This window comes from Pseudochaenichthys georgianus, chromosome 6 (assembly GCF_902827115.2).
Source record: "Pseudochaenichthys georgianus chromosome 6, fPseGeo1.2, whole genome shotgun sequence".
In the NCBI taxonomy this organism is placed as follows: Eukaryota; Metazoa; Chordata; class Actinopteri; order Perciformes; family Channichthyidae; genus Pseudochaenichthys; species Pseudochaenichthys georgianus.
In genome coordinates this window covers 24,580,350-24,595,031 of record NC_047508.1, presented here as the reverse complement: position 1 = coordinate 24,595,031, position 14,682 = coordinate 24,580,350, and the positions used below count along the sequence as shown (strand labels likewise).

General features: G+C 44.4%; 1 protein-coding gene across 3 annotated transcripts in view; it reads right to left on the bottom strand.

Annotated features, from left to right (window-relative positions):
- LOC117448211 (genetic suppressor element 1-like) overlaps positions 1 to 14,682 on the bottom strand; it is a 47,307-nt gene that overhangs the window by 10,647 nt on the left and 21,978 nt on the right. For 2 of the 3 annotated variants that reach the window (XM_034085394.1, XM_034085396.1), the window contains exons 2-5: positions 7,141 to 7,320; positions 5,503 to 5,702; positions 2,809 to 2,963; positions 2,489 to 2,692 (exon numbers count right to left, since the gene is read on the bottom strand). In XM_034085394.1, the coding sequence (XP_033941285.1) occupies positions 2,489 to 2,692; positions 2,809 to 2,963; positions 5,503 to 5,702; positions 7,141 to 7,320 (739 nt within the window). Of the gene's footprint in view, positions 1 to 2,488; positions 2,693 to 2,808; positions 2,964 to 5,502; positions 5,703 to 7,140; positions 7,321 to 9,590; positions 9,691 to 14,682 lie in introns of those variants that run through there. The other variant, XM_034085395.1, reaches the window with a different exon arrangement.

Below are 14,682 nucleotides of genomic sequence, written 5' to 3'. Positions count from 1 at the left end.
TGGAAACTCTGTAACTTTGTTTTGGAAACCAAAGTAATGGAAGTAAACCATACGGGAGTAAATATTGCAGAACAGCTTGGAGAAGTGGCGGACGCCTTTGCCATTCCGAATTATAAGCGAGTAGCCGTTGTCCACGACAATGCCAGCAACATGAAGCTGGCAGCTGAAATATGTGTTTTGTATCTTTGTTTGACTGTTCAGGTTGTAAAATGTTATAGACGGAATGTGGAACCAGATTTGGTCCCCGGGTGCTGCGCTGGGTTAAATGCAGAGGACACATTTAGTTTTAATGTTTGCGAGTACTGATACAATAAATACATATAAATAGTAATAGTATGCTCTATCTGCGCTTCTGCTTAACAGCGTGTTGTCAGGTGTCTCGGATTCGGAGCGTGTTATGAAACCTTTTGGGGAAAAAAAAAAAAATGTATTAAAAAAAAAATACAAATCTCTCCGCACCGAATATTCGAATATTCGCTGCTGATTACTACCGAATATCCGGAGCCCGAAAAATGGTATTCGGGACAGCCCTAGTGTGGGTGGGACCTTGGACATGCTGCGTGATGTTAAAGCACTCCAATAGTGACAGAAACTCAGCGGCAAAGGTGCAGGTGCTGGAGTCCATGTGGATGTTAAAATCACCTAGCAGTAGTGTGGATGGGGACATGGAGCAGATTGAGGTGAGAAGCTCAGACAACTCCGACATGAATGAGGTGGAAGGTTTGGGGGGCGGTAAATGAGGACGACCTGCTGCTTTGAGGGGGCAGCCACTGAGAAGGCAATGCACTCAAGTGAGATTGTATTCGTCACAAGCAGTTGTTTGACAGGGATATCTGCTCTGTGGATGACTGCCAGCCCACCACCACGACCAATGGAGCGGGGCTGTTGGAGATAAGCATAACCTGGGGGGGGTGGCTAGGTTGAGTGTGAGGAAGTCCTGTTGGTTTTGCCATGTCTCAGTGAGGCAGAGAAAATCCAATTTCCTATCAATGATGATTTCATTAATAAGTGATGCTTTGTTGTTAAGGGAGCGGGTATTTAACAACATGAATGTCTGGGAGTTGTTATATGTTGCAATGGCTGGTAAAACAGTGATGCCATCAACACAGGCCAAGGGCTTCAGGTTAACACTGCACACGTGTGGTTTGTTGTGATGACGTAAGTGGGCGGTGACGGGGCGCCGAGACCACAGAGTTGGGATAGTGTCAGCTGAGCCGGTGTAAACAAACCCACGTTTGGAACCTCTATGGACATACCTGGGTCTGCCAACTCGTAACAGCCCGAGGTATTCAATGACTGACAGACATAGAGGGGGTGTAGTGAAGTGGTTGATCCTAAAAAGTTGCGAGGCGGAGTAACGAAGCATCACGATTCTGTACACACTGTGAAGACCACTGAGACAAATGTAACATTTGTGATATTGGGCTATATAAATAAACATTGATTGATTGATTGATTGATTGGTATGATGCTAACGTTAGCACAGCGTTAGGTGTTGTCGCGGATCGGCCGGGAGAATGCGCTATCAGCCAAGAGTACAGATGAACCAGGACAGCAGGCAGCCTGTCCAGGAAGCGACTCAAGGACGGACAGCACTGAGGAGAGATGGTGGAAGTTGAAGAAGTTTGCCGCAGAGGAGCACCGGTGGTGGCCAGAGCAGGCTAGCCTGAGCAGGTAGAACTAGGCTAGCTTCTGATCGCCGTCAGACTGGCTGGGTGGAGAGGACCGTTGTTGTGTCTTTTGTGGCAGAACAAAATCAAACGGCAGCTAAGCAGGTGATACAGTGAAGCAGGATCGGGACTAAAAACGGGAAAATGAGACGGAGAATCGGGCTTGTCGTCAGATGGAGCCACTAACGTTAGCGATAGCGTTAGCCCTGAAGCAGGAGCAGGTGAGCAACATTAGCAGGTGTAGCAGGGTGGACAGGTTGGAAGCGGAGCATCCGTAAAAAGTTGCGATCGATACAAAAGTGTCCAGAACAGCGTGTGCAAGCCACTGAACGTATGGAAACTGAGGTAGAAACGTTGGTCCAAAACGCGGCAGATAAATGTTCGGACAGAGAAGCGGCGAACAGACAACGCCAGCGTCCTCTCTCTCCAAAAGTGTTGCGTCACAGTGTTGCGCTTTTCTAAATCAGAACATGTGCACACAGTGAGCACAGACTGAACTATAATACACCTTTATCAAAATTAAAACACTGCAGGTACTTCAAGTAAACTGCAAACTGAGTGCTTATGTAAATATAGACAATGCAGACAATAACTGTCAAATAAATGTCATCAATGTTTTGTCTCATGTGTTATTATCATTCAATTGTTCTATTTAATAAATGGCAAAAAAATGCAAAAAACAACAATACATCAGCATTGTACATCGGCCATTGGTCACACTGCTCACTAAATATTGGAATCGTCATTGTATTCCGTAAGTGTAAATCCATAATGGGCAACCTCTATTAAGGGTTAGTAGTACAAGGTGGTGTTGTTACCTTTGTAAGGACAACTGGTGGTGCAGGTAGGCAGGATGATAGTAAGCAGCAGCGGCTGCGGCGTGTGCAGCATGGGCAGGGTCCAAACTCATGGGAAGGGAGGCCATTCGGAGGTCATCTGAGGTGGCGAAGGGCCGGAGCGCTCTCAGGTACTCCTCTGGGATGCCACCCGAGGGCACACCAGGGTGCATCTGCCCAGGCAAACTGCAGAACAAGTGCACATCGTATTTATTTGGAACACTTCATAATGGGTTCTGTATTAAGATTTGTAGGAGTGATATTAAACTTCTTTACTTTTATAAACTAACATATGCTCTTACCTAAGGCTCTGTATCCTAGGGTCCTGCATTACAGAGCTGGGGGTTAGACCAAAGTGATGAGCCAGGTGGTGAGGTGAATGGGTGGGCGGAGTCCTCTTACCCTGCTGTGGATGGGTGTTCTCCACCCGCTCCCTACTGAGAACACTCGGCTCCACCTGAAAGACATTGAGAGAGCACATATAACTGTGAATATCCATTGGGTTTGAGTGTGTGCTAGATTGAATCTGAGCATGAAAAAAATGAAAGGGAACTGAGACTGGGTAACCCTCCCCCTCGGAGCTGCACCCAGAGGCTCAGCAGAGTGGAAAAGTGGGTCTGATATGTCATAACAGGTCAAGATTAAAGTGGAAAGATGATCCTAATTTATGGCCAACAGCTCTCTCCTTCATTGCTCTAAGAGCTTCCCACTCAAAGGATTTGGTCACCACAAAGTCCTCGATTTCTTATAGTACTCTACCTTCAAACCAACACTGCAAAAGCAGTCATAGGAAAGCCCAAATTACATAAAGATATTTTTCAAACTTGTATATCAAATGAAAACACAAAGAGGCACTGTTGGTAACGATGCATACCATGTCACTGTGTTCAGGGGCTGGCTCTGTCCCACTTTGCTTAATATGTCAAGTGTCATTACTCTACTCTCTCCCCAAATAGAGACTAAACTACAGCAATGCAGCTCTCGCTTTAGTTTGGCCATTTAGCAGGCTAACATTTACCAATCAGCACTTCACACAAAGACCAGCTGAAGCTGATAGTATTTTACAGACTAAAGTTTACTACAAAGACAAATGATGACCGAATGAGGGCACCAGATGAAAAGTCAGTGGACCACTCGGTTGACATGATTCATCCTCTGGACAACATGGATGTCTTTGCACATTTGACTAAAATTCATAGTAGTTGTAGACAAAGTTTAGAAGGCTGTTTGTGAAGCTACACATGGGTTGTTAACCAAGCTATATTTTTAACATGTTCAAATAGCAGCTTTATTACCCCCGTTTGAATTACAAAGCACTTTGACAACTTATTTTTTGAATATACTGACAATGCCATTTATAGAGCCAAACTGCTAGCATTGCTCAACAAATCTAATCTTCAGGGAAAAGGATGAAGCTGAAGAAAAACATAGCTACAAAAAGAGTATGTTAATAAAAACATACAGTTCCATACATCTTCACTATATTGTGTCAACTCTTGTTGCTACAGCAACAAACAGCAATACAGGTCAGACAGACCAAGGATGAACTGCAAACAAATTACCTCTGCCAGCACCAGCTGATCTGCTACAAGTATTGCACAACACTTGCAGTGAAAAGTCTGTGCTTTGAATATGTTTGAATAGTTTTGAATGTGCCACATTAATGGAAAGCAGATTCAAACCAGTGATAGACTGTCTCTCTCTCACTATATCATTCTGCAATCTGCACTGGCTGAAAATGAGAAGGGGAGGCAACACAAGGAGGGTCTGGAGAACAGCCATCACATTCCTTGACCTCTGCCCCCGCAGACAGCCAAAGACCTTCACACATGCAGCGATAAACACACGCTGTCTGTTTCTTTCGCTTAAATGGTGCTGTTACAGGACAAGCTGCATACAGTAAGGACAAACACTGAATCAACGCAGAGCTTCAGAGTTCTCTCTCTGCCTGCTCGTTCTTACCCTCCCTCCCCTCATTTCTTAACATCCTATTCTCTATTTCCCTGCCTCCCTCCTTCTTTCTCGCTGAATGTCTGAATGGGAGCCCCAGGCAGGCAGAGCCACAGAGTGGTCTTTGTGAAGGGGGAGAAAGGCAGCTCTGATCCAGGGGGAAGTGGCTACTGTGGGGGCTCACCCCTGCATTGTGTGAGGGGCCTGGTTCCTCGCCCCACCTTAAATGTGCTCACACACCCACAAGCAAACATCCATAGACGCACACGCACACACACACACACACACACACACACACACACACACACACACACACACACACACACACACACACACACACACACACACACACACACACACACACACACACACACACACACACACACACACACACACTGGTCCCTCTTCACTTCGTAAGCCTTTTGTGGTGAAGGGTCAAGTACACACACACACACACACACACACACACACACACACACACACACACACACACACACACACACACACACACACACACACACACACACACACACACACACACACACACACACACACACACACACACACACACACACACACACACACACACACACACACACACACACACACACACACTGCAGGAAGCTGAACACAATAGGTGCCAGTCTCTGAAGCCTCCAGTGTTTCTTTACAAACCCCTCATGTGTTGCAGAAAAAGACATGGACTGATTAGTGAGAGGAAGAGGGGGTGAGGCAGAGGGGTGAAAGCATGAAAATGAAAGAATGAGACAAGACAGAGAGAGTGTGAGTCGGGGGACAGAAAAAAAGAAACGGAGGGATGGCTGGTTTTGACAGTTTGATGTTGACAAGAACTGGGACTATTTCTTTAATGGAGGGAGCAGCAGCAGGAAAGATGAAGGAGATAGAAAGAGACGAACGACTCATCTTAGAGAGAGAGAAAGAGAAAGGGAAGGAGATGTGAGAAAAAGAGAAACCAGAAGGAAACATAGAGTAGAGATACACAGACTGAGAGCAGCAGTCACTGATTGATAAATAACGTCTCTTACCTGTCGTCCGTCGGCCCTCCACAGGCCGTTGCTGGTCTTGGTGGGGGCAATGGTGACTACTGGAGGGGTGCCGGGGACACTGTGGCCCCTGGTCTGGCCAAGGAGGGGCCCTAATGAGCCCCGCTTAGGGGTGGAGACTGGCGAGCTGTGGCTGGTGGCCGGAGAAGAGACTGGAGACGACTCACCGCTGATGGCAGAACCTGAGGCGGGGAGAGAAGGGTTTAATAACAGCTGGAGAGGCAGGAATAAACTGAAGCTATCAGACGGTGATCAGATTAAAACGATTTCAGGATCAAACGATCCCACCGTGAAATAATGCAGATGTTGCAGGGTAAGAAAACACTTTTTTGTCAGTGTGCTGGTCTGTGACAAGGTAAACAGTAATTCAATTATTTTTGATGAAAAGCTTCCTGGCAAAACATGACAGAAATAAAAGAGAGTGTACAAAAAGGTACAGAAGGTGTGTGTGTGTGTGTGTGTGTGTGTGTGTGTGTGTGTGTGTGTGTGTGTGTGTGTGTGTGCATTCTGTTTAAAATGCTGATAAACCTAATAGAGAGAGTACGAAAGAAGGATGTCACAAATAAAGGTGTTACAAAGAGGCTGGGGTGGTAAGCGGGGCGAAAGGGGAGAAGTGTTAAATGTGATAAAGAGAGAGTATGAGTGTGTGTTGTCTTTAATATACTCTTTTACTGTAACACTCAATAACAAGTAGAAACACAAACACATTCAGAGAAAGAGCAAATAATGAGGTGGAGAGTTGGAAGGTGGGGAAGAATGAGATCATGTAGAGAACGAGCTATAGGGAAAGAACGAGAGAGAGATTATGATGTAGAGTGGGGTGGGGAGAGAGAGAGAGCTTGTTATAATTGGCTGTAATTAGATTCTCATTATTAGGAGATGAATGGAAATGGATGAAGGAAGAGACAGAGAGGGAGAGGTCAGGATAGGTCAGATCTTATTCAACACCTTCATTAGGACACCAATGAGCTGAGTGAGGACACACACACACACACACACACACACACACACACACACACACACACACACACACACACACACACACACACACACACACACACACACACACACACACACACACACACACACACACACACACACACACACACACACACACACACACGGTCACACACACACGGTCACACAAGAGCTACCAAGCAGTAAAATGCTTCACATTAATCAACAAATCACAACCTTGGTCTGTGAAATGATCTACTTACATAATAATTGGCAATGTGTTGAAATACTGTGTTCAAATCTATGCTGTTAATACTCATAATTATAATTATTTTTGCTTTGTGTTAGAGTTACATTTGAAGCTATGGCCAAGAGATGCTTAGCTTAGCTTAGCTTAGCTTGGCATGAAAGGGTAACCGTTAGCCATGTTACATGTTCTTGTTTGTTCAATCTGTTACAAACCATAGGAAAAAATGCCTGCGTGAGCATTAAGTTCCTCAGCTCAGTTGCTCTGTGTGTGTGTGTGTGTGTGTGTGTGTGTGTGTGTGTGTGTGTGTGTGTGTGCGCGCGTGTGTGTGCATGTGCGTGTGTGTGTGTGTGTGTGTGTGTGTGTGTGTGTGTGTGTGTGTGTGTGTGTGTGTGTGTGTTAAGATCACTGCTCACCTCTGGGATCTTCGGCCTGTTTGGCCAGTTTACGCAGGGCAGCGGCGAATCCGGAGTTTGCAGACTGAGCAACTGCGTTCCCATTGGTTAGTGGGCTGAGGGGACTGACAGTGGCCGTGGTGCGAGTTGCCGTGGAGATCATTCCTAATGATTGTGATTTATTGGACTCATGGTTCATACCTGAGGAGGAGGGGAGCAGAAGGAAATATGTGAGGAGCTTTGATATGTGTACAAATGTCACCCTGAAGTATAATGCTTGATATCTTTCAGTAAAGCACAGAAAATCCAGGTAGAAAGACTGATTATCACCTCTAAACAAAAGTAAAAAACAAAGCTATGAATTATTTTGTTATAACATTCATCAGTTTTTGAACACTGTTGGTATCTTATTTATCTTGAATAAATGAAACCCGTACACAAGTGCTCAAAGAGAATGGACAAGTGTGTGTGTACATGTGTGTGTACATGTACATGTGTGTGAATCTGCCTTTGTGTCTGGACATCATAGTGAGCACATACGCGTGGCGTGGGTCAGCTCCCCTACACACAGAGTGGAGGAACTAGAGCTGTGTCAAATAGAGCGGTGACCCTAATAGCAAATCACATACATGAGTGCGCACATGTCCATTTCCTCAAGGGAGCCAGCCAACACATCTTAAGAACCTCGGGAGTGTCTACACACAAACATAATTTAGTATCAATGCCGTTTTTACACCCAGATGCAAGTATGTGGTCACACAAATGAATACACACTGTCCCACACACGCAGATAACTAGCAATCTCATTGATCTGCTTAATAGTACACACACTTAGAGCAAACGTGGTTAGTGTAACCTTTGTCTTCACCCGTACCCTCTTACTGACCCAGTAATGTTAATTACAGCTGGAATTAGCCAGCAGCCCCCCTGCCTGCTACAGCAATGACCTCATTACCACCACAACACAAACACACACACACAACCACCTTTTAAACACACGCGCGCACACACACACACACACACACACACACACACACACACACACACACACACACACACACACACACACACACACACACCACACACACACACACACACACACACACACGCGATGCCACAGGAAGAGAAAACAAACAGCCTAAGCAGTAAACATGCTCATGAAAAATTCATACGTGCACATTGAACGGGCATTATTGAATGTTCTGCTCATCACACGGGTGATTTGAAGGGTGTGGAGAAAAAAGGGCGGTCTGCTCTCAGAGTTTGTGAATTGAAAGTATCATGAATCTCATATTTTCACAGATGCCAGATTTCTACCTACTACCTGCCAGCTTTCACACATGTGAGCAAAAACAGGCAAAGGAAGCTGTAGAGCGATGCACAGAGTGAGAGGAAGATATACTAAGGGAAGAGTGAAGAAAACTGAACAGAAGCCAAATCTTAAACTAAGTAAACATAAAGTAGAGAGTGACAGATGTTGCAGTATGACATTATGTAAACGAACAGAGAAACATTTCTGTACATTCTTGGAAATAAATATAAAAAACAGTTAGAGTTAAATCTTTGTTGATAAAGCTTTGTGGTGCTGCGAGTTTCCTCTGTTATCAGCTGCCACAAAGCAACAGACAGATAACACAACCTGTCAGACTGCATCTAATGCTCTGAATGACACATCCAATGGGCGTAATGTATATTAACATGCCTGCAGCTTCTGACATGTATGGTGTGTTTTTACATCAGAAAACAACTAGAGTACACCAGATCTTCTTTAATGTTCACTGTACTTTCATTACCTTTTGTTTCAAGCCTTATCCTCATTTATTTTATATTATTTATTCACCATTTATCTTTAGCTACACTTTTGAATGCATATGTCATGCCGATAAAGCTAATTGAAACTGAACCAGACAGACAGAAAGGGAAAGAGAGATGAAGAGAGTAAAAGCTCAGATCCTGACTGTGTGTGTGTGTGTGTGTGTGTGTGTGTGTGTGTGTGTGTGTGTGTGTGTGTGTGTGTGTGTGTGTGTGTGTGTGTGTGTGTGTGTGTGTGTGTGTGTGTGTGCGTGCGTGCGTGCGTGCGTGCGTGTGTGTGTGTGTGTCTCTGCTGAGCCCAGCAGTCAAGGGAGAGATGATAAGACAGTTTCTATCGACTCTATCTCTTCCTCCTTCCTCTCCACTCACTCTTTCCTTCCTTCCCGTCTCTCTCTCTCTCGCTCTCTCTCTCTCTCTCTCTCTCTCTAACTCTCTCTCTCTCTCTCTCTCTCTCTCTCGTTTATCTCAGCACACTGGAGCTTATTTAACAAAAGCCAACACACATAATCTCCTCTCTGTTTCTTGCTTTCTTTCTTCCTTTTTTCTACAATCTTTTGTTGCAGGCTATTTCTCGGATATATACCCGTGTCATTCACAAACACAAACATACTAACATATGCATGTGAGCATAATTAAAACATACAAACAGACACACTCACCCTCCCGCTCACTGCTCCTGCTCGTCGTCTTTCTGCTCCTCTGTGAGACTCTTTCTCTCGCTCCCTCTCAGCCTTGCAGCTGCTACATGGTCACGTGACCTCTTTTCTATCCACTTCCCCCCTCCTCCTACTCCTCCTCTCTATCCACCGCCCCCTCCTCCTTCCCCTCCCTCTCCATTTATCACCCTCTCCATCCTACCTCCTCTTCCTCTCTTCTCTCATCTCTGTCACTCTTTTTATCTTTCCATTTTTTCTCCTTAGCTGTCCCTTCTCTCTCTCTTTCAAACTGTGCTCTCTGTCGTTTTCTTTTCTCTCTTCATTCTTCAACCTTCCTCCTTTTGGCTCACACTCACGGGAGGGTGGGGGGTGGTTGGTGGGGGGGAGGGGGAGAGGAGGAGGAGGAGGGTTTTGGGTGATGACTGGGAGGGTGTGTGTGTGTGTGTGTGTGTGTGTGTGTGTGTGTGTGTGTGTGTGTGTGTGTGTGTGTGTGTGTGTGTGTGTGTGTGTGTGTGTGTGTGTGTGTGTGTGTGTGTGTGTGTGTGGCAGCGGGTAGTGTTAACCCTCCATCCATCACTCTGTCTCTCTGCTAGTCGGCTCTGTCTGCTTTGGGGACAGGGGTGAGGTGGGGGAGGGGAAGGGAGGTTTCTGACAGTGACCTCTCACCCTTCACCTCTGAACTCTGCTGCCCCGGACAGCAGGAGGTTGGAGGGTGAAGCACACAACTGTCCTAAATACAAATTAAGACATTTAACTCCCCTTAGGAATGTTTTTTAAAAAAGTGACGATTGGGTGAATAAACACAGCTAGCAGCCCCATGAGGCTATAATGCTCCCTGCACACCAGGAAACAGTCAGATGGTGAAACAAGGAGCGACAGCCTCATCAACATTGGGCAGAGGATGATGCAATTAGAAAGGCAATGTTGTTAAGATAAAAAAAAGTGAAAAAGTGTTTATCCAGTCGCCATTAAAGGACATCTCAGACTATACATCGTCAGACTTAATTGTTTTGCCGTTTTGGCTTAACTGTGCTTTGAGCTAATTATGCAAATGTTTGTATAATATGATCTCAGCTAGCAAAAACATTGTCTATTTAAATATATACATACAAACTCATAAGGTGAGGGTATAATAATTACAACATGGTGATATTTGTTGTTATTGATAAAATCGTAATGTACATTCAGGTTTAGCTGAATGTAGACAATATTATGCTTATTTTCTTACAATAGGCATATTCATGTTTATGAGTCACATTGAACTTGTTATTACACTAATGCCACCATGTTAACATGCATGTGGTAAGTACAAAATATGCTCACATGTAATGCATCTTCACAAACTAATTTTCAGGAAACGTGGTGGGGGGTGTTTCATGTGTGACATTTTTGAGCAGATTACAGGAAGGATACACAAATTATGTTTCACTTGTGTTGTGAGTGCATTTGTGCTGCATTCAGGGTGCAGGAATAACTGGAAACTCTCATTAAAAGGGAAAACGGGACCTTTCCAAAGAGCATGAGCACCTTTCTTATATTCATTAGGTATTTTAGTTTAGAGGTATCTTGTGTGAAGTTCAACATTACTCCTGCTTGTGGCAATAAACGAAATGTCAGAGGGTTACTAAAGTTGTTATGATTCATCCTTTGGGAACGATTAATGTCTGCCCCAAAATTATTTTTACCCAAGACCAAAGTGTCGGACCCACTGACGCTCCCACCCATAAATCCAACCTGCTGTGACAGAAAATATTTCAACGTAGACCACAACATTTAAAAAAAAAAAAAAAATACAACCCATGCCAAAACGGAAATGGAAATCCAGTTGTGACTCCATTCATGCCCACACAAACACACAATCACAATCTGCTTTACATGATGTAAGGGCTTTAGGACATGTTAAGGCCTGTGTGTTTCACACCTTTTTTTCTCTCTCTCTCACACACACAAAAACAGACAAACAACGACTGTACAGGAGGACTGTGAGGACAGCAGGGGGGACCTGCTCCGTCAGCTCATTAAAAAGCACAATGTGTGTGTGTGTGTGTGTGTGTGTGTGTGTGTGTGTGTGTGTGTGTGTGTGTGTGTGTGTGTGTGTGTGTGTGTGTGTGCATGCGCGTGCGTGCGTGCGTATGAGGAGGGGAGGGTTCATTTGGATGGAAGCAGAAGAGGTTGTAACACACTACCTACTCATTAACCCTCATCCCGTTGGCATCTGAGTGTGTGTGTGTGTGTGTGTGTGTGTGTGTGTGTGTGTGTGTGTGTGTGTGTGTGTGTGTGTGTGTGTGTTCTTCTTTCAGCTACTTTGTTAGCACTTAGGGATTAACTTGACTATCCTCATTTGTGTTTATAAAAAGTTACCTTACATTAGACCATAATGAGTGTGCAAACAGACACACACACACACTATGCTATTTCAGTTTTAGGACATTTTAATGTGGGCCCCTACAGCTGATACTAATCGTAACAACAGCTACTGTTGCTGTAACAATAGCTGGCAGACTTTTTCACATTCCTCTGACAAACACACACACACACACACACACACACACACACACACACACACACACACACACACACACACACACACACACACACACACACACACACACACACACACACACACACACACACACACACACACACACACACACACACACACAAGGAGAGAGAGAAAGAGAGGGAGAGAAAGAGAGGGAGAGAAAGAGAGGGAGAAGAAAAGTTGCCAAATGTTTTACAGCCTCTTAAACTTGTCTGTAATAGCAGTCAGAGTGGCGTCAACACAGCAGTCTCCAGGGTTACTCCAGGGGCTGCTAAATGGCTTTACTAGCTCCAGTCACTCTGCAGCTTGCACAGAAACACTTAACACTTCCTTTCAATCCATAAACAATGCACACACTCTCCCACTCCAGCATCTCACACACTCAGGATTACAAAAATAGGCACCTAAATTAACATGACAGTCAGAACCAACCAGAAAACACATATGTAAGCTGTCTGTGTAAACGCATTCAAAGACGGGCCAGTCCAGAATTAGCTGACTCAAGATTCAGGACATTTGTGAGTCACAAAACGTATGAATGTGATCTCTAGGGACCAAACAGCCAGCACACATTTATGGTCCTGGGATAAATGGAGCAGAAAAACCACATAGTGTAATAACCAACACCTGCAGCAAAAAAACAAACAGGAAACAACATCCAGACACACACTGGAGCAGAGAATTAGCAGCACGCAGCGGGAAGAGAAACGAAAGTATGGGAAGTGTAGCAGTCATTACTCTGTTTTATATTAAACAGTGTGTCCGCTAGAGCAGAGCCATGTTTACTGTGCAATCATAACAGAGTCGAGATGTTAGTAAAAGGTCTATAAATTACCACAGCCACAGCTTAGAGCAGAAATGTGGGCTGTCAGCAAAGACGGGATGGCTACATTAGAAAATCCCTTCCTCTGTTTTGTTTTGTTCTCTCCTCTCCTCCCTTGAACTCAGGCCTCTATTTGCACCTCCTCCTGGCTCCGGGGCACTTCTCCTCTTCTAGTGACCCCTTCTCCATGTCTCTAATCAGTGGGCTTGTCTCTGAGCATCTTGTCAGCGTCTGTCAGATACAGAAAGAAGATATAAATAGCAGCTGTTTTGGGACCCTTACACTATTCTCTATCTGTCCGTGTTATCATTTCTTTGCCTTGTCATTTTCTCCTCACTATCTCCTTTTCAGTCTCACCCCGCAGCCTCTCACATCATGTCTGTTACATTTCTGTTTTTCTCCTCCGAGTCATCGATCTTTTCTGCAGCGCGTGGCTCAGTCTCGCCTCTCTGATACGGAGATGATGCAAAAAGATAAAACAATCTGAGTCAAACCAATCCAGGTCTGTCTCAGTTTGTTTCAGTCTGACCCTTGCCTGCAGGTTTTGTGTGTGTGTGTGTGTGTGTGTGTGTGTGTGTGTGTGTGTGTGTGTGTGTGTGTGTGTGTGTGTGTGTGTGTGTGTGTGTGTGTGTGTGTGTGTGTTCAGTATTGGTGGCAGAGGTGTATACAGGGTTGTATCTGGCAGTTGACAGCCACAGTTCCTCCTCCTCTGGCCCCGGGGCCGGCTCACCAGGTGCCGACACCACAGTGGCTAGACCTTAACCATCTGAACAAACACAGGGGGAGAACACACACAGACACACTCTCGCTGCACAAAGGTGTGCAAAGACAAACAGAAAGGCAGATGCACATGCACTGGCCGTCAGGCAGGTCTTAGATAAGTATACAGTGTAAAGTGTGTAATTGAGGTGTGTGCTACAAAACAACGATCTTTTGAGATTTTATGGATTATTTCCTCATATATTGCCAGTAAAGAGATTAGACCAGAGCAATGAGAACTGCAGCCTTGGCAGCTGATTTATTTCTGTCATCACCTCCGTCCTCTGTGCCAGAGTGTATTACAGACTTTTGGCTGTCAGATGGGTGCTGTAACAAAATAATGTGCTTTGTGTCTCCATGTTGTGCTTGTCCAACCCTTTTTTTTCTTTTCTTCTTCTTAGTATAGAAGATTAATAAACCAATCAATTAATCAGTATCCAAGAATACCTTTTAGGATATGAGAATGAAAATGTAAACAATCGCCAGTCTCAAACTAGGATGTAACATGATAAATAAGGAACACGATAATGTGCTTTAGGGTGCAACTAAAAATGATTGCCAATTTTTTGGATGGAACTAACAGGCCCCTTATGACATTGCTCAAAGTGTTGTTTCGGGGTTCAAGAATCAACTTTGAACCTCAACCTCCAAAGGTCTCAGGAAGACACTTCTAATTTCATGAAAACTGGCTTAGATAAAGCTATTTGAAACTCCAGAAAAATGTATTAAAAGATCCATTAGTAAAAAAGGTAAAGAAGATAATATCTTCTCAGTAATCCAGTTAATCACAGGGACAAATACATACAAAAGCAGCGACTCCTCTGATTTGAAGGCTGGAAATGACCTTTTGATAATTATCTTAATGTCTGATAGATTATAAAAAATAGTTGCCTGGTAATTTTCTTTCGTTTGATTAGGCTAATGGACTGTACAAAAGATTCAGCTCAACATATATTTATCTAGCCTACAGG